At 41.8% G+C, this 20,889-nt stretch overlaps 2 protein-coding genes across 3 annotated transcripts in view; one reads left to right on the forward strand and one right to left on the reverse strand.

The window, feature by feature from the left end:
• The window catches only part of TFB1M (transcription factor B1, mitochondrial), a 68,356-nt gene that overhangs the window by 33,603 nt on the left and 13,864 nt on the right, over nt 1-20,889 (forward strand). The gene's annotated exons all lie outside the window — the stretch shown is intronic.
• CLDN20 (claudin 20) lies at nt 16,853-18,771 on the reverse strand. Its single transcript, XM_046669299.1, has one exon. The coding sequence runs from the start codon at nt 17,510-17,512 to the stop codon at nt 16,853-16,855; it is 660 nt and encodes a 219-aa protein (XP_046525255.1). The 5' UTR covers nt 17,513-18,771.

A 20,889-nucleotide genomic window follows, 5' to 3' on the forward strand; every position in this document is an offset into this window, starting at 1 on the left:
TTTCTGGGCATGTAGGCTGGTTCCACATCTTGGCTATTGTAAATAATGCTGCGATGAACATAGGGGTGCAACGGACTCTTGAGATTTCTGATATCAGGTTCTTAGGATAGATAGCCAGTAATGGGATGGGTGGGTCATAGGGTACTTCTATTTTTAACTTTTTGAGAAATCTCCATACTGTTTTCCATAGTGGCTATACCAGTTTGCATTCCCACCAACAGTGTATGAGGGTTCCTTTTGCTCCACAACCTCTCCAACATTTGTCGCTCTTGGTTTTGGATGTTTTTGCCAATCTAACGGGTGTAAGGTGATATCTTAGTGTAGTTTTGATTTGCATTTCCCTGATGATTAGCGATGATGAACATCTTTTCATGTGTCTATTGGCCATATTCATATCTTCTTTTGAGAAATGTCTGTTCATGTCCTCTGCCCATTTTTTGATCGGGTTGTTTGTTTTTTTGTTGTTAAGCAGTGTGAGTTCTTTGTATATTATGGAGATTAACCCTTTGTCAGATAAGTGGCTTGTAAATATTTTTTCCCAGTTGGTGAGTTGTGTTTTTGTTTCAATCCTGTTTTCCCTTGCCTTGAAGAAGCTCTTTAGTCTGATGAAGTCCCATTTGTTTATTCTTTCTATTGTTTCCCTCAACTGAGGAGTTACAGTGTCCGAAAAGATTCTTTTGAAACTGATGTCAAAGAGTGTACTGCCTATATTCTCTTCCAAAAGACTTATTGTCTCAGGCCTAATCTTTAGGTCTTTGATCCATTTTGAGTTTATTTTGGTGTGTGGTGAAAAAGACTGGTCAATTTTCAATCTTTTGCATGTGGCTGTCCAGTTTTCCCAGCATCATTTGTTGAAGAGACTTTCTTTTCTCCATTGTAGGCCCTCTGCTCCTTTGTCGAAGATTAGCTGTCCATAGATGTGTGGTTTTATCTCTGGGCTTTCAATTCTGTTCCATTGATCTGTGGACCTGTTTTTGTACCAGTACCATGCTGTTTTGATCACTGTAGCTTTGTAGTATGTTTTGAAATCGGGGATTGTGATTCTGCCGGCTTTGTTTTTCTTGCTCAGGATTGCTTTAGCAATTCGCGGTCTTTTGTTGCCCCATATGAATTTTAGGATTGTTTGTTCAATTTCTGTGAAGAATATTCTTGGGATTCTGATTGGGATAGCATTGAATCTGTATATTGCTTTAGGTAGTATGGACATTTTAACTATGTTTATTCTTCCAATCCATGTGCATGGAATGTCTTTCCATCTCTTTATGTCATCGTCAATTTCTTTCAAGAAAGTCTTGTAGTTTTCATTGTATAGATCCTTCACTTCCTTGGTTAAGTTTATCCCAAGGTATTTTATTCTTTTCGTTGCGATTGTGAATGGGATTGAGTTCTTGAGACCTTTTTCTGTTAGTTCATTGTTAGTGTATAGAAATGCTACCGATTTATGCACGTTAATTTTATACCCTGCTACTTTGCTGTAGTTGTTGATTATTTCTAATAGTTTTTCTATGGATTCTTTGGGGTTTTCTATATATAAGATCATGTCGTCTGCAAACAGCGAGAGTTTTACTTCTTCGTTACCTATTTGGATTCCTTTTATTTCTTTTTCCTGCCGAATTGCTCTGGCCAGCACCTCCAGTACTATGTTGAATAGGAGTGGTGAAAGTGGGCACCCTTGTCTTGTTCCTGTCCTCAGAGGGATGGCTTTCAGTTTTTGTCCATTGAGTATGATGTTGGCTGTGGGTCTGTCATATATGGCCTTTATTATGTTGAGGTACTTTCCTTCTATACCCATTTTATTGAGGGTTTTTATCATAAATGGGTGTTGGATCTTGTCGAATGCTTTCTCTGCATCTATTGAGATGATCATGTGGTTTTTGTTTTTCATTTTGTTGATGTAGTGTATCACGTTGATTGACTTGCGGATGTTGAACCATCCCTGTGTCCCTGGTATAAATCCCACTTGATCATGGTGTATAATCTTTTTGATGTATTGCTGTATTCGGTTTGCCAAAATTTTGTTGAGGATTTTTGCATCTATGTTCATCAGTGATATCGGCCTGTAGTTCTCCTTCTTTGTGTTGTCCTTGTCAGGTTTGGGGATCAGAGTGATTTTGGCTTCATAGAATGTGTTAGGGAGTACTCCATCTTTCTCAATTTTCTGGAACAGTTTGAGGAGAATAGGTATTAAGTCTTCTTTGAATGTTTGGTAGAATTCTCCAGAGAAGCCATCTGGTCCTGGACTCTTATTTTTGGGGAGGTTTTTGATTACCGTTTCTATTTCCTTACTTGTGATTGGCCTATTCAGATTCTCCATTTCTTCCTGATTCAGTTTGGGGAGATTGTAGGAGTCTAGGAATTTGTCCATTTCTTCCAGGTTTTTCAATTTGTTGGCATATAGTTTTTCATAGTATTCTCTTATGATCTCTTGTATTTCATTGGTATCTGTTGTGATTTCTCCTCTCTCATTCCTAATTTTATTAATTTGCGATTTCTCTCTTCTTTTCTTGGTGAGTCTGGCTAGGGGTTTGTCAATTTTGTTAATTCTTTCGAAGAACCAACTCTTTGTTTCATTGATCCTTTCTATTGTCTTTTTTGTTTCAATATCGTTTATTTCTGCTCTTATTTTTCTTATTTCCCTCCTTCTACTGACTCTGGGCTTTGTTTGTTCTTCTTTTTCTAGTTCTGTTAGGTGTCGTTTGAGGTTGCTTATGTGAGCTTTTTCTTGTTTAGTGAGGTGAGCCTGTATTGCAATGAATTTCCCTCTTAGGACTGCTTTTGCTGCATCCCGAATGGTTTGGTATGTCGTGTTCTCATTTTCATTTGTCTCCAGATAAAATTTGATTTCTTCTTTAATTTCTTCAATGATCCATTGTTTGTTCAGAAGCGTGTTGTTTAGTCTCCACATTTTTGCACCTTTCTCTGTTTTTTTCTTGTAGTTGATTTCTAGTTTAATAGCATTATGATCAGAAAAGATGCCTGATATTATTTCAACTCTCTTGTATTTATTGATGTTTGCTTTGGTTCCCAAAATATGGTTAATCCTTGAGAATGTTCCATGTGCACTTGAGAAGAATGTGTAACCTGCTGTTTTTGGATGAAGTGTTCTATATATATCTATTAAGTCCATCTGGTCTAATTTTTCATTTAATTCTATTATTTCCTTGTTGATTTTCTGTCTGGATGTTCTGTCCATTGGTGTTAATGGTGTGTTGAGGTCCCCTACTATTATTGTATTGTTGTTGATGTCTTCTTTTAGTTCTATTAAGAGTTGCTTTACAAATTTTGGTGCTCCTGTGTTGGGTGCATATATATTTATAAGTGTTATGTCTTCTTAGTGGAGAGTCCCTTTTATCATTATATACTGTCCCTCTTTGTCTTTCTTTATCTGTTTTGCTTTGAAATCTACCTTGTCTGATATTAGTATAGCGACACCTGCTTTCTTTTGTTCATTATTAGCTTGGAGTATTGTTCTCCATCCCTTCACTCTGAGTCTGTGTTTGTCTTTGGGGCTGAGGTGTGTTTCCTGGAGGCAGCATATTGTTGGATCGTGTTCTTTGATCCATCCTGCCACTCTGTGTCTTTTGATTGGGGAGTTCAATCCATTTACATTTAGAGTGATTTTTGAGATGTGGGGGCCTACCACTACCATTTTGTGTCTTGTTTTCTGGTTTTCTTCAATTTCCTTTGTTTCTCGTCCCATGGTTTAATCTGTTCTGATGAAGAGCTGCTACTCTCTGTTGTTGTCCTTCTACTTATCTCCTCTGCTCTTGGTTTTGTAGCCCCTTTCCTTTTCTGGGTTTTTCATGAATGAGGGTTTTCCTGAGGATTTCCTGAAGAGGAGGTTTTGTGGCAATGAACTCCCTTAATTTTTGTTTATCTGGGAAAGTTTTTATTTCTCCATTGTATTTGAAGGATATTTTCACTGGGTAGAGAATTCTCGGCTGTAGATTTTTGTCCTTCAGATTTTTGAATATATCATTCCACTCTCTTCTAGCCTGTAAAGTTTCTGCTGAGAAATCTGCTGATAGCCTGATGGGGGTTCCTTTGTAGGTTAGTTTCTTTTGCCTGGCTGTCCTTAGTATTCTCTCCTTGTCATTGACTTTTGCTAGCTTCACTACTATATGCCGTGGAGTTGGTCTTCTTGCATTGATAAAGTTTGGAGATCTATTGGCTTCTGTCACCTGAAGATCCATCTCTCTCACCAGATTTGGGAAGTTCTCAGCCATTATTTCTTTGAATAGGCTTTCTGCCCCTTTCTCCTTCTCTTCTCCCTCTGGTATACCTATAATCCTTACGTTGCATCTCCTAATTGTGTCTGATAATTCTCGGAGAGTTTCTTCATTTCTTTTTAGTCTTGCTTCTCTCTCCTCCTCTGCCTGCAGCAATTCTATATTGCCATCTTCCAAATTGCTAATTCTTTCCTCCATATTATTGGCCCTACTGTTCAGAGCATCTAGATTTTTCTTAATCTCCTCTATTGTGTTCTTCATTTCCAATATTTCTGTTTGGTTCTTCTTTATCATATCAAACTCTTTTGTGACATAGCTCCTGAACTCGTTGAGTTGTCGGTCAGAATTCTCTCTTAACTCATTGAGTATTTTAATGATGGCTGTTTTGAAGTCATCATCATTTAGGTTATATATCTCATTTTCTTTGGGATTGTTATTTTCTTTCTGTTCTGGAGATTTAATGTATTTTTTCATATTGCTTGATGTTGTTGATTTGTGCCTCCGCATGGAGATAGAGTTTAGTTGCTCCTTTCACTTGTTTCAGCTGCTGCGGTGGGGGAGCAGCTGTTTATACTGCACCAACCAGGAACCCTGTCCGCAGTTGCTAACTGGGCCTGGGCCCCTCCTCCTAGTCACAGTGGTCCTTTGGATTCCCTTCTTTGCCGTGGGGGCCGTCACAGGGGGGCTTCAGGCTGCTGGTGCCTACTGTTGCAGCCCACCTAGACGTGCTCCCTCCTTGGGGTCTGCAACGGTGTTATGGGCTTTTCCAGCGGCCAGGGGTGGGATCACTTATATTTGTCGCTCCGTTGCTGTCGGCACCCACAAAATCTCACTTGTCCACTATGGGTCGCAGGAGAGCTATTGGCATCTTCTACAGTCTGTGGTTAGTTCACCTAGCTATGCTGCTTTTGTCCCGGGGTCTTCCAGCCTTGTGGCTGCCGGCTGGGTGCTTTCTACTGGTGCTGTGCAGAGGCTCTCCCTGAGGCTGCTGTGAGCCTGTAGGGTTTCCCCCTAGGCTACGGAGCTGGGTCGCTGGAACTCCCCGCAGCCCCAGTCCTGTTCCCCAGGAACTCGGGGAGCCCTTTGCCCTGTCTTGGGGGGATAGCCAGAGATCCTGATTTCAGTGGTAGCTGGTCAGCTGCTACCCTGCCTAATATTCTCCTCTCCGGGACCCTCCCGGTATTGTGGATGCTGGGCGTGGCCCCTCCGCTAATAGCAGACAGAGAGTTTTGTCTGCTGCCTGGGCAGAACTCTGGATCTCCCCCTCTGGGGCGCAGAGCGGGCCTCTGGAGCTTCACCCAGCCCCAGTCCTCTCCAAGATCTCCGGCAATCCCTAGCCCCATGGGGTGGGCAACGGCAGCTGGAGGTCACTTTGCCCTCTGGGATTCTCTCCGGGACTTTCCCGGAGTTGAATGCTGGGTGTGGCCCCTCCGCTAATGGCAGACAGAGAGTTTTATCTGCTGCCCAGGCAGAACTCTGGAGCTTCCCCTCCGGGGCGCAGAGCCGGCCTCTGGAACTTCCCCCAGCCCCAGTCCTCTCCGAGATCTCCGGCAATCCCTAGTCCCACGGGGCGGGCAACAGCAGCTGGGGGTCGCCCCACCCTCTGGGATTCTCTCCGGGACTTTCCCGGAGTTGAATGCTGGGCGTGGCCCCTCCGCTAATGGCAGACAGAGAGTTTTGTCTGCTGCCCGGGCAGAACTCTGGAGCTTCCCCTCCGGGGCTCAGAGCGGGCCTCTGGAGCTTCCCCCAGCCCCAGTCCTCTCCAAGATCTCTGGCAATCCCTAGCCCCACGGGGCGGGCAATGGCAGCTGGAGGTCGCCCCACCCTTTGGGATTCTCTCCGGGACTTTCCCGGAGTTGAATGCTGGGCGTTGCCCCTCCGCTAATGGCAGACAGAGAGTTCTGTCTGCTGCCCGGGCAGAACTCTGGAGCTTCCCCTCCGGGTCACAGAGCCGGCCTCTGGAACTTCCCCCAGCCCCAGTCCTCTCCGAGATCTCCGGCAATCCCTAGTCCCACGGGGCGGGCAACGGCAGCTGGGGGTCGCCTCGCCCTCTGGGATTCTCTCCGGGACTTTCCCGGAGCCGTGAATGCTGGGCGTGGCCCCTCTGCTAATGGCAGACAGAGAGTTTTGTCTGCTGCCCGGGCGGAACTCCGGAGCTTCCCCTCCGGGGCGTGGAGTCGGCCTTTGGAGCTTCACCCAGCCCCAGTCCGCTCGGAGATCTCCGGCAATCCCTAGCCCCACTGTGCCGGCAGTGGCAGCCGGGAGACCTCCGTACCCTCAGCGACTCTCTCTGGGACCCTCTGGGCGCCGCGAACACCAGGCGGGATCTCCCCGCCAATGGCGGGGAGAGACTCTCCCCGCGGGCCCAGGTGTGCAACTCCAAAGTTTCCCTCTGCGTTTAGGAGTAATTGCGGGGGGTTTAGGTAGGGTTCTGGTCACCTGTTGCCACCGTCGCTCCTCTGTTGTGTGCTCGCTCCTGCCCTAGATGTGTGTTGATCTTCTGGGGGCGTCCGTTGGAAGAAAGCCGCTTGCGGGTACTAGGCTGTTCGGTCGGGGTCGGAGAGTTTTCACCTATTTCCACATCCTCCCGGAGGAAAGTCCATCCACCTTCCGATGTATAGTCGCGTGGGTATCTCAGACGTCCTGAGATGCTGTCTGGATATCCTTTGTTAAGCGATAAGTGTCCAAATAATTGTAGACTCGAAGGGAGAGAGACAAAAAGGACTACTCATGGCGCCATCTTGGATCCCCTCCCCGGGTTTTGTTATCTACTCTCTCAGTTTTTATTTGTCTGGGAAAGCCTTTATTTCACCTTCATGTCTGAAGGATAACTTTGCTGGGTACGGTATTCTTGGCTGGCAGATTTTGTCTTTCAGTACTTTGAATTTGTCATTCCACTTTCTCCTGGCCTGTGGAGTTTCTGCTGTGATGAAATCCACTGATAGACCAGTGGGGGTTCCTTTGTAGACTACTTTCTTTTCTCCCCCAGGCTGCCTTTAAGATTCTTTCTTGGGCTGGCCCGGTGGTGCAGTTGTTAAGTTCGCACGTTCTGCTTCTCTGTGGCCTGGGGTTTGCTGGTTTGGATCCTGGTTGCAGACATGGCACCGCTTGGCAAAAGCCATGCTGTGGTAGGTGTCCCATATATAAAGTAGAGGAAGATGGGCACGGATGTTAGCTCAGGGCCAGTCTTTCTCAGCAAAAAGAGGAGGATTGGCAGCAGTTAGCTCAGGGCTAATCTTCCTCAAAAAAAAAAAAAGATTCTTTCTTTATCATTGATTTTTGACAGTTTCATTATAATGTGTCTTGGAGAAGGTCTTTTTGTATTGAGATAAGAGGGAGTTCTGTTAGCTTCTTTGTCTTGTGTGTCTAATTCCCTCCCCAGGTTTAGAAAGTTCTTGGCTATTATTTATCTGTATACACTCCCTGCTCTCTTCTCCCTCCCTTCTCCTTTTGGTAGAACAGTTATTCTTATATTTGTTTTTCTCATCATACCTGATAGCTCTCATAGTTTCTTCACTTTTTTAAAATCTTAGTTCTCTCCCCTTTTCTGAGTCATTTCTAAATTCCTGTCCTCCAAGTTACTAGTTCTTTCTTTTATTGCATCTGCCCTATTTCCTAAACTCTTATGTGTTCTTCTCATTCATTGAATTCTTCACCTCTAGAATTTCAGTCTGGTTCTTTTTTAAAATTTTAATCTCTTTGATAAAGAACTTCTGTTTATCAGTTTTGTTGTTGAGTTCATTGAATTGCCTTTCTCAGTTTACTTGTAGCTCATTGAATCTCTTCAAAACAGCCATTTTGAATTCTTTATCGTTTAGATTGCAGTATTCTGTGCCTCTGAGTTTGGTTGCTTGGGAATTATCATTTTCTTGTTGTGATACCATATTACTATGATTTTTCATAGTATGTGACAAAATGTGCCTCTGGCATCATTTGAAGTAGCACACATCTTTCTTACTTGTTTACTTTGTTAAAGTCCAACAGACTGGCAATTAGAAACCTTTCTTTTATTTTCCAGAAGGTGATGCTTGTAGCTCAAGTTTTTGGTTTCTCTTTACCTGAGCTGGCTCTGAGACTGCACTTGGGAGTGGGTGTAAAAAAAGCGAGTATAGTAAAAGCTGACAGCTGAGTGGGGGGAGGTGTGAGCTTAGCACCCAGGGCTCTGTGGGTGTCCACAGCCCAGTAGAGTGATCCTTGAGTGGGGATACTCCTAGAGGTCCCTGGGTGGACCTCCTGCTGAAATCCCAAAGCACAAAGCAGGGAACATGCTTTTTCAATGCCCTTTGTTATTCTTGTCTGCCTCTTTCCTTTTCCTCTCCTAACCCCGAGTCAGGAGGTTCCCTCCTTAGAAATCTGGGTGCTGCTGAAGAGAAACAGGTCCCTCAAGCTGCAACTCATGGAGCCAGGTGATCAGTCACTCACCGCTTTTACTTTCTACCTCCTCTGTGTGGGAAGTCACCACTTTCACTGGTGACAGCCCGGTTCATTGCAGTGTTGCCCTGGGGAGGGAGACTGACTCCTTGAGTCCCTCTGTTTCTGCCTCCAGACTCGTCTCTGTCCTGCTACAGTGGCTTACCTGGTTCTCCCTCAGTCTGGCTGGACCTCCACAGATTCTCTATCTCCCTTGCGTGTCCACCCTGTTTTGCAGTCTCCAGTTTCCCTTTTTCCCCTTGATTGAGGCAGGTGAGTGTGGGGCAGGCTTATCGCCTCCCTTGGATCACGGCACCGTCTGAGGTCGTATCTACCCACTTTCTGAAGCACAAGTGGGTGGAAATCTCCTCAATGTTCTGGTGTAATGTGCAGAGACACTTTTGTTCAGTTATGAATGACCAATTAGTTGTAGATAAAAAGGGAGATAAAAAAGGAAGGACTCACACTGCTGTGTTGCTAACGGCACTTCTAAAATCCAAATGTTTATTTATCGTATTTTTTCCCACGTTTTTGAGAGCCCTTCTTTTGTCAGTTACTTGTGATCAATCATCTGTAGAAAAATAGTTGGATATTAAACTAAGCTCTGACTATTCCATGTTAATCACAGAAGAGTAAGTGTTAATTACAGAAAGTTTCTCTGCCAAAAATGAAAATCAATAATCTGGTTCCTGTTTTACCAAAGCACTAGTGGATGAGTTACTACAGGACATTTACTGTAATAACTCATCTCTTTTTATTGAATGTATCCTGAGCACCTACTCCGTGAAAAGCCCTGGGCTAGGCAGAGAGGGACGGGGAGGTGACATGGCTAGGAGCCCAGTCAGACATGGCATCAGCCTTTGGAGTTCACAGCTAGTGAGGAACAGATTTCTCCTTCCTGGCTGCAACTCTCAACTATAAAGTCCTACAGAGTTTCCCTACATCATTTGTTTGACATTCACTAATAAAAGTAGAAAGCATGAAAAATTGGGTTATGTGATTTTTAGATTTAGATACAGATATAGATTATAGATTTAGAATGGGGCCCCCAAGCAATAGTATTTGACCTACTTATACATCTTGAAGCATCATCTGAATCATCTTCATGGTCTTTGCTACCACCTTCCACTTCCTCTGCCGTGTTATCCACCGCAATTAACCAAGCTTTCGGGTGACTATAGGAGTTCAGGCCATCTTCCACTTATGTAACAGACTTAATTGTCAGCCTTTTGTAAATCAGCCTTGGTACCACCTCCCTTCAGCATCTCAAGGTTTCCGACATTGTACATGACTTCTTCCCAAATCAGAGATCCTGTTAGATCCTAGACAGAATTTGATGACTGGAGACACCTTATACCTCATCAGCAGACTTAACACATTTGTGCTTTCAGGGATTTTTTTATCCTAGAACAGCTGGCCACTGTAATGAAGAAAATCAAGAGATGGTTGTTCCTGTAATGCGTGTATGTGTGTATGTAATGTTTTGAATCATATAAGACCCAATTATGTCAGAAACCAAGATCTTTACTTTTAGGCTTTTATAGTTATGATTATTACCATAATCCAGAACCTATGGGCTATCTGAATTTTACAAAGAGTTTCTTAAGGTGGATGTTAGAATATTTTTAGTGGAAAGTTTCTAAGTCTTTGTTTTAGTTACCTGTTTGAGAGTAGTTGATGGTGTTTAGAAGGTGTTATCAACTTTATCTTTGATTTAGGGGTAAGGTACACATGTAGTTAGTTAGTTAAAAATTCTTTCTCCCGGGATTAAGGCCTTATGAGAATATTTATTATTTGGAAATAAGCTAGGTATGTCTTCGGTTCTCTTTTTATTGAGGATGCTTGATTTTTGGCAAATTAAGCATATTCATAGCAACTTTGTTTACACGCGTTTTCATCATGTTGTAAATATTACGTGCAGGGGATTTACTTATAATTTAGGAAAGCAGTTATCAAGGAGGAGAGAGAATGTATTCCGATAAAGGAAAACAATAAATCAGATGATTAAATTGTAGTTCTAAAAGAATTCTCTGCTGCTCTGAAGTAGTTTTACCATATTAGGGCAGATCAGGAATACTCTGAGGAAAGCCAGGAACTATTTGATAGTTACATTGAGCAAATTTTTAAAAAATTCATTTTCTTAAGAAAGGGGAAGAGTTTTTACAGAGATGATAAGATAACAATACAAGACTGTCCCTCTGGCCAAGCCCTTCTGAACACAAGAGAAAGCCATAGACACAGAGAACTACAACACAGGTACAATGTGCCGAGTGCCAAAACAGGGGTCCAGGCAGGTCCCGGGGGCGTTGAGAGAGGGAGGCTAATTCTCTGTAGATGCTCAGAAGACGTTTACTAAAATTCACTGCTTATCCTCAGGCAAAACTCTAAGAATTAGATATGGAGAATTTCTTTTGTGATGTGACAAGAAGGGCTTATTTATAACCACCTCAGGATTTTTCTGGTGAGAATCTGTTAACCCTTCTGTTGTCGATCTTTAGATTAACTAACTTAATCAGGCTTCAGTGGGAGAACTTTCACTGCCGTGGAACTCTTACAGACCTGTTCTGACTGGTTGAACTAAATTCTACAAGCTCTTCACTCTCGTTCACTTCTCTAACACAGTCCCCAAAATTCAAACCCCAAATACTTTTCTATCTACAAAAACACAACCTCTTAGGTTCTTAAAATTAAACAAATTAGTCTGTCTAGCGTTTCTTAAACTACTAGAATTTGTAGTATATGAATTTTAAGTTAGAATTTTTAAAATTTTGTATTTTCATTTCACTTTAGAGTTAATCAAATCATTTTGCCAATTATAAGAAAAAAAATGTTTATTTTTCAGTACAAATTCACAACTGAAAGATGCTTCCATGAGAGAATAAAACTTATTTCTTTAGTTTCTCAAGCTGACATCTGGAGACCCCTGAAAATCTCCATATTTCTGGGGTTCCAAAGTAATTTTTTTTCAGCTAGTCTGCACATTACTCAAATTTGAGAAATACTGAGCTATTAGCTATTCCCTCAAAATTCTGTGTCATATTTTTCTTTTATAAATTGTGGTCATGGGTCTGGTAATCTAACATCCTTCCCATAGAATGGACAAGTATTAGTCTAACCACTGTCCTGTACTCCAACCTACTAGAAAGGTCACTTAGATATAATGTGAGAATTGCAACAGGCTCTTTTGATTGACATGATAGAGGCAGCATTCCCTAATGGAAGGGCTAGAAGTACTTTGAAGTAAGCTAGATCTTCTGGAAGTCCAGCACTCCTGGTTATGAGAACTTGGGCAGGTTAAGAGGCTGAGTTTTAATCCATCACATTGGGGCAGTAATGCCACCCTTGGAGGACTGTTATTAGGAATAGAGATAACCCATGTAAAGTGCTTAACATGAGTATGTGGCACATGGAGGCAGTCAGTGGAAGGTAGGTGTTACTGTTATGATTATAAGCAAATATTTACAAACTAGTTGTAATATTCTGATATAGTACTGTGGATTATAATTTTTAAGACATATATATAATTTCTATCTAATTTTGCCTGTTTGGAAGTATGCCTTATAGAGCAAGTTACTCCCAAACGTGGTACAGATTTAAAACATAGATCATATCAATACAATTTTAGATGAATTAATGACAATACACCCCAATATAGTATAAAGAAGGGGTCGGCACTTGGGGCATCTGTGCCTGACCTTTGAGGACAGTGCTAATTTTTAGTGGCTTTCACCCATGCTTGCCCACAGCTGCTGAGGCCTCAACCTCTGTGTGAAATAGTCTTGAGCTTAGTAAGTGGACGGGTCCGCATAAGAAACAACCATTTTTCATGCCTTTGTGTTTTTTGAAATCTAATATTGAGGATGTTATTTCTGTTTTTTATTACCCTATATTTAAGAATCCTTTCAACATAAGGTCAGAAGACTAATATTTTTCTGCTTAACTATTGTTCTTCCATGTTAGGTCTGGTTTCCTAGAATCAGAGATTGAGATAAGGATTTTTGTGAAAATGGTGTGTTGAGGAGTGCTCTCCAGAGAAGGGAAAGGAGGCAAGCAGAATAAGAGAGGGAAAAATTGCTAGGTGAGGCTGTTGTTTGGCCTGGAAACCAGCTTCAGCCTGGTCTCACGGTGGTCGAAGGTTGGGGGTTGAGGGGAGCTCTGAGGCACAAAGGGAGCAGCGTTTTGTACCCCTGTATCAGTCAGTCTTGCTCCTGGCCACCTCCTGGGAGAAGTGGTGCCGTAGCCTTCCAGCACGGGCAGCCCCATATCTGTGAGCCGTTAGCACCCATCACTGCAGCGACTAGAGGATGGGTGCAAGGCCCAGTGGAAGGAGCTTGGGCGAGGGACCAGTAGTAGCATCTGTGTTCCTGCCAGTGGACACAGCTGCCAGATCCCTTGTGTGGTCGTCTCTGCCTTGGTTGCTGGGAGATTCTAAACTAAGTTTCATATTTAATTGCTTTAGCAGCCTTCAACCAGGATGATTTAATAACATTCTTTCTTTCATCCTTGTCTTTGTAACTTTAGTTGTTCAACTTTATCATTGACTTTTGTATTTAATGTATCAGTAATTTTATTGTAAGTTGTCTCAAATTCTTTTTTGAAAGTGGGTGAGTGTAAAATGAAAATAAGTATGTAAACTAAGAACCAGTTTTATAATTACAGAAGTACCAGGGTCATCCTCCTTAAAAGTCAAATAAAATAAATGCTGAATAAAAATGAGTGTTTACCCTTATAATCTAATTTAGTACAAGTTATGCTTTCATAACTACTCAAGAATGAAATAAGCAATAAATATTACAAAACCAGGGAAGGAAGACACAGAATCGCATTTGTGCAGATGACACTTTTATGTATGTATAAAGTACAATGAAATGAGCACAAACGTTACTGGAGGTAATGTAGAGACATGCAGCACGTTCCGCAAAATCACAGGCTGTGATGTAAATCCTTAAAAGTCAATAAAGTCAGTATATGCCAAAGTCATGTAGCTAAAATATAGTGATAAAAGAAACGTAATGAGAAAGCATTGAATCCATGTCCAAAACTGAACTCACTTCTGTCTGCCTACCCCAGGCCTGCTGCTCCCCACGTATTCAGTTTGCTGACTGATGACATCTTCATCTGCCCAGGTCATCCAAGCCTAACTGGGGCTCATCTTAGTCCCCATGCCCCTTAGCTTTACCCTCACCAACCCGTCACTAGTTACCAACTTCTGACATCACCTACATTTCTCTTAAATCTATCCATTCTTGTACCCAATTCTCCTGACTTAATGTAAGTTTTCATCATTTTTGCCAGAATTGCTAGGTGACTTCTTCAGTCACGTATGTATATAAATACACATTGACACACCTACACACGTATCTGCCGCATCATGAAATAAGCATGATGTTCTAGGGATTTTTTGGCATTTTGTTCTTTTGGTTTTTGTTTTGGTAACTTTTTAACCAAAGAAAAATGAATATTTAAATATATTCCGATATATCAGGGTTTCTCAGCCTCATCACTATTGACATTTGGGGCCAGATAATTCTTTGTTGCTGCAACCCTCTTGGTGCATTGTAGGATATTTGACAGCATCCCTGGTCTCTGCCCACTAGATTTCAGCACCACTACCCCAGCTGTGACAACCGAAAAGGTCTCCAGGCATTGCCAGGTGTCCTCGGCAGGCTACGCTGCTCCCAGTTGAAGACCACTGGAATAACTAAGAACCGTTGGGCAGCACTCTGCTGCTCCCCATGCCCCTGCTGCTCTGTGTGTCTCTCGCAGTGAATCCTCACAACAGCTCTGTGAATAGGCGCTTATTTATCCTCAATATCCCATGAGCAAACCCAGACTTAGATTAGGTAATGCGTACTGTGACACCTTGTGTCCTGGGGAACCTTGCACCCAGGTGGTTTGACTCTGGAGCAAGTTTCCCTCAGGTTGAATCCTCTCTCCCCACTTACTAGCTCTGTGACCTTGGGCAAATTAGGTCACTTACTTAACTTTTCTCTGTCTCAAATTCCTGTAAGCTCCTGAGAATAGTATCTGTTCCCTAGAGTCCTCATGAGTTTTAAACCAGTCAGTGTATGCACAGGATTGAGACAGGCCTGGCATGTCATAGTGAGCACTTGCAGTGACAAGTCACTCAATACAAAGGTAAAAAGATAGCTTGTCTCCCGGTCTAGTTGGAGATGCAATCACGTGAACTATCGTTTGTTTAAGTAGCGCATTCTCTGAGAGCACAGAGAAGGAGGCAGCAAGCTGCTTCAGGGAGTCAGGATTGCGTTTACGAAGGAGGTCCCGAGTGAACCCCAGAGGAGGAGGAGTAGGAGCTTGGGCAGCAGGGGTGAGTGTGGGAGGATTCTGGGAGGAGGCACGCAGTAGGGGTGAATCCTGGAGGGAGGGAGGCAGTTCACCATTTCATCGTCGCATTTCCAGAATGTGTAGAATTGGGCCTTTATTTTCTGTGAAGTGGCTGCTTTTCTGAGAGTTCAAAACATCCCTGTATCTATTTAGAAAGAAAATATTCCAGAACTAAATAAAAATTGTTTTTTGAAGTATGTATAGGGTTATATAGAATATATAAAGTAAACTTTTAGTATAGGACTATAGGATGCATAGACTGCAGGTAAAGCCAGTCTGTGCTTTAAAGAGAGCATAAATGGGAGAGAGCATATGGATCTCTCTAAAATGAGAGACCATAGGTGTCAAGGCAATCCCACCACAATAATTTGCATAAAAATATTCTTTTTATCTATAGAGTTATTTTTAATACGACATTTGTTCAGAAAATATTTTGACCACTCAAAAGGAATACATACCTTCAACAACATGTGAACTTCCATTTGAATGATTCCCTTGCTAACTCCCGTATGAAATAGTCTCTTTTCATTTTAGCTGTTCCATTAATAGCTAATGACATTGTTTCAGAAGAGCATGATGATCTACTGAGTAAAATTGGTATAAAATATTTTAGTCTCTACGTCTGTATGCACAGATGAAAATTACTTAGTCACATAAAACATATTCTTCCCACTTCTGAGCTATTAATGTACAAAGAAATGGTCTTTTTCCCCCTTTTACCATTGTATTGTAAATAATGAGTAAGCTTAATTAAAAAATTACTAGAAACAACAGCATGCAATATTTCCTTTGCACATTAAAAAATCCAATTTTTACTTTCTTGTTAAGATATTTGAATTAAATATCATAATTTAATTTATATTTCTAAAAGCATTCTTCATACTTCTAAAGTTATTTTCACATCATTAACTAATTGAAGCAGCTCAATTATAAGAGAACAACAGTGTTTTTGTTAATGTGAATCAAATGAGAAAAAAATGACAATTTAAAAGTAACCTTTATCATCCAAATACTAATCAATGAGAGATTAAATGAGATGAGGGTGAATCTAAATTGTCGTAGGGTCAATGAACTTCATCTGGAGTATCCTCTTGAGCAGAAGAGGGCAGTTCTTCAGCATTTTAAAATAAGCAAACTTCTGTTGTTATCACTTAGCTTGTCTTTAATGCTTTAAAAGTCCTAGAGATCTGAGTTGGGGTTTGGTGTGGTTTTGCCTTGCTGTGGCAGCGTTTACCAGTTTCTTTTCTTTCGTTCTGCCTAATTTCTGGTTGTTGTATGATTGGCTCTCGCAGATGTAAGGTAGGTATTTTTTTAAAACGAAGAAAGAGACAGGGAGGCCAGATGAGATGGAGATGTGGGGCGGCTGGTTTGGCCTTATCTGAAAGATGTGGACAGCTCTTCTGTCCCTAACACGCCGTAACCCAAAAGGTGTTTAGCGGTGGTGCACCCCAGCAGACAGCACAGGCGGACGGTCCGCTGGGTTAACACCAGGCCGAGGTGCTTTTTATACTTGGCAATTTAGTGCTTTCATGAAATCCAGTTAAGACCAATACTGAAGATGTATCAACAGGTTATCTTAAAAGGGGGAAAAAAAAATCCATCAATTGATTGCCTTATTAATATAATCAGAACCTCTTTTCAATTATAAACCTTTAGATAAACCATGAAAACAGTAATGGAAAAATAATCTTACAAGAGATAAAATTGTATGTGGTAATTTATTGGCATTTGGAACGCCCTTATTGTTTTTAAAGTGTTTTGCATTCTTTGTAGAGAGTTAAGCATAATTCTGATTTATTTTTTTTATCTGAAATAAAGGCAAAAGTCACAGCCGGCACCTAGAAGTTCCATATGCCTTACACAGATATTTACACATAATCCTTCAGGTTGTATGCTGAATTGCCCTCAGGCTGTGTGGTGGAGACATGCTGCTGCTTGGCTGGGTCGACCCAAGCTTCTGGATGCTTTTTTATCCAGGAAGTGCAGAAAATCATGCCAGAGATAAACAGCAGCATGGCGGAAATGAATCCGATGTAGACAGCTCCTCCAGGTTCATGTTTGTTGCTTTCCGGAACTGTCAGATCCAGAAAGTTTGCTATGATCTCCTTTGTGTACCACACTGTCGGTATTAAACCAGAGATCCCTGCAGACATGAAACAGACTCCTCCAGCCACAGAAGCATGACTCTTGGTTTCTCTGTCCCCTCCTAAGCGGGTGCATTTCATCCCCACTGTAGAAGTGCAGATCCCCAAAGCAGACAGGACACATGCCAGGACCATAGTGGCCCGCGCAGCCTGCACGTGGGTGGGGAGGGACAGAATGGAGTATTTCAGGGTGCAGCTGAACATCCCGGTGCTGTACCACGTGCAGTCCATCCACAGCCCTTGCAGCTGTACGATGGCTGTTATGATGCTGGAGCCCGCATCCACATTCACCTTCCAGTTGGGCAGCAGAGTGGCTGTGAGCACTCCAGAGACCCCAGATAAGGCCAGGAAGAAAGCAAAGAGCTGGAGACCCCCCGACTCCATGATGTTACCGTTATCTTTGTCCGCCTAGAAAATCCTGGTGCTTAATTATGGTGGCTCTTGGTCCAAGTTGTAGCTCCTTCTGTGCAGTAGAGAACCAAGTAACAAAGGCTGGGGAAAGAAGACAAAATCAGGATTGAAGGAAAGAAAGAATAAACAAAAGGCGTCCGTGTGCACCGGGAGCCAAGAACACATCTGAATAGGGCCCAGGGTGGATGAGGACACTGCAGCCCAGGAGGAAAGCTCACACCAGGCCCTCCGAGGGCACCCTTTCTGCTGAGTATTGTGGGTGGGTGGTGCTGGATACATGGCATAAAGGCCAGAACTGTCCACTGCGTTCTTCTTAAACTGTGCTGAAGTTGTCTGTAAAGTGGGCATGCACCTTGTTAGGAGATATAGCATTTCAAATTGCAGCCCTAGGATCTGATAAAGAATTTTAATAGCATTACAGGCTTTTAGAACTTATTTCTAATTCAAATACTCTAGGTAATAAGGAAGAAGGGTTTAAACCCACCTCTTAAAAATGATTTATAAATATATATTAGAAAAGTTTTAAGTATTCAAAAAATGATTTTATTTAAAAAATATCTATTAAGCAGCCACTGTATCCCAGGCACATGGCCCAGGTGAACTGTTTAGGAGGAGAGGAAAGTAATAGAAGGCCGAGTCACTGGCAGGATTGTCCCTCTGTTCCAGTTAGTAAACGTGCAAAATCCTTACCTAGGTTAGCAGTTGTGTCTCTTCAGGTGCAAAGTACTCAAAACTGCAACAATTAAGCCACTGTCTTTGCTTAAGAGAATGTGAGATCCTTTCTACTTGGGACCAGAATCGTTCCCTGACCCAGATGAAGTAGTCTGCCGCAGAACCGGTTACTCTGAACGCTCGGGAGCAGTGACATCAGATCATGAAAATACGGACCAGGAATAACCACATCGTTAGTTGTATGTGAAAGGATACCAAAAGTAGTGTGACTTTATTTTCTTTCTTTCTTTCTTTTCTTTGAGGAGGAAAAGATAGCACTTACTTTGTAGCTTGGCTGTGTCTTACTCTGGCAGTATTTGTTGCCTCCTTTGAGAGAAATATAGTGGTTTTCTGAGATACAGCAATACTGGCCTGTTTGGGTTTCTGAATTAATTTTTGAATGACGTATTTGAGTGGCTCTATCGTGATTCATTTGTATTTCACAAAAGGCAGTATGGGCTCTGAATCCAAAATACTTGGGTCAAATCTTGGCTTTCCAGAACCTCTCTGTGCCTTAGTGTCCTCTGCTGGGAAATGAGGAGGATGGTTTGTGTTAATGCGTTTGAAGGGCTCAGAACAATATCCAACCCAAAGGAGTTACTCAATAAATTGTAATTGACATCATTATTAGTATTTTTATTTATTTTGTATCATGAGACAATTGATATTTAATGACATGGGATTTTTTTCTTTTTTCTCTTGCAAAAGGCTGATTTTATTTATTTTCATAGAATCTGATTGCTGAAAGAAACCGTAGCTATAATGTTGTGTGTCATCATTTTTTCAGATTAGGACATTTAGGTGTTAAATCACCCCGTGCCACACAGGTCTCTGGCGGACTGGCAGTGTCCAGCTCATCCCCGTCTCTTCCCACCTCCCTCCATCCTGCATTTTTCCCCTTTGCACAGTACTTTCTGGTGAAATCTTCCCCATGTGCTTCCGTGGGAAGTGGGGAAAATGCTACATCTGGGGGCCAAAAAGCACCATTAGCTATCAACTTCTCTCACTCCCTTTCCCACCAAGACAAAAACGACTCCAGAGGGTACTAATAGGACAAATGGCTTAGCTTCAGAGACTCCCAAGGAGCTTGATGACTAGCTCTTGTGAAGTATCAGAAGTAATACTGACCCATGCCTGTATTAAAATTACAAAATTCCACAGTTAACATTGACTTTCTAAGAAGTTAAATCTTGGGCTATCTGAATTCCATTGTTGAATTTTTGTTCATAGTCTTAAAGTGTAAATTTTACCATTCTGGAAGAGGATTTCCCTGAGATTTTAAATTCTTGAGTCAGACTTAGTATAAGCATCAGAGTGCTTAGGCTTTGCCTGCCATCCTGCAGTTCTTTTCTGTTTTCCAAATTTCTTTTTATATCTGAGATCAAAATAGAACAAAAGTTAACATTTCTAGGAACAAATGAAAGACATGTTTATAGTTTCATAATAGCTGTTTTCAGGTTTGGGTTTTAACATGTCAGGCTCCAGCCAGCTCGCTAAATTACTGCCTTGCAGCCCCTTTTCATCTTAGGGATTCTTCAAGAGCTAGAGATTGCTGTTAACATTCCCGAAGAGCATCTCATTTCTTTATTTTTACTTTGGTTGAGTAACCTTTATGTGTTGATCAGTCTATGCTCAGCTTCCCAATTATAACTCTTTTCTTCCCATTAACCAGTACATTTTATAAATTTCAGTGTAATTCAGACTTGCAGACAGCTTGTTCATCTTAATTAACAAGTACTGGCAGTGATAAATTACAGACAGCCCAAATCAGCGTAAACAATATGACATTGCATTCAGTTAGCATAGCGCTGGCTTGCTGCCGAATATTGGACTTTAAATGCTTTCTTCTGCATACAGAACTTATGCAGAAGGAATTTGTTCTCCAAAATGAAGGTCACTGTTCTGTTCCTTTTGTAAAAATATATTGGCATCTTAGCTACATTGCTATGAAATCCTTTTTGTTCCCTCTCCAGCCACAAGCATGACACAATTTGTGGCCTGTTGTCTCAGATTTCTGTCTCTTGGAGAATAAAGGCATACTTTGTTTCAGTGTTGGTGGTGGTACTGCTGGTAGAGAAATACTGTGAAAGTAAGCAAACCAAAGGGGTCGCACGTCTCAGCTTAGTTCTAAATAGAGAACCCCTCTCACGGTTCTGAAACACGTTGCATACAGAACAGAACCTTTGAATGTTAAAGTTATGAACCATTTGCCAACAGAAAGTCTGTGGTGGATTTCAGTAAAATGTAAAGTCAGTTTTCCAGACAAGGTATATTTGTATCACAAGGAATATTTAAAAACAGATGTACAACTTATAATTCAAACTAAATAACACTTGAAGATATATTTAGGTCTCAGAGCATTAGAAAAGCTTCTCATTTTCCATACCTTTGGTTGCTAGCCTTCAGTGTCTTAACTCCCCTCTGTCAGTTGTCTTCCGATGAACCCCAATGAGGTATGATGAAGAGGAACCACATGCATGAGGCTCATTTCACAGCCTCTGAGTATTAGTGAGTTAACTTGCAAATAGCAAATAAAGAGCAACATAGAAATCTGAGAGGTAAAAACTGCTGATGGTGCCAGAAGATAAATACCAGGTTCTCCATCTCATTTTTTGAACTGTGGGAGAATTAAGAAAGGA

This window comes from Equus quagga, chromosome 8 (assembly GCF_021613505.1).
Source record: "Equus quagga isolate Etosha38 chromosome 8, UCLA_HA_Equagga_1.0, whole genome shotgun sequence".
Lineage (NCBI taxonomy): Eukaryota > Metazoa > Chordata > Mammalia > Perissodactyla > Equidae > Equus > Equus quagga.

Bases quoted from the DNA above. Each gene is read 5' to 3' on its own strand.
- CLDN20 (XM_046669299.1), bottom strand. From the start codon at position 17,512: ATGGAGTCGGGGGGTCTCCAGCTCTTTGCTTTCTTCCTGGCCTTATCT.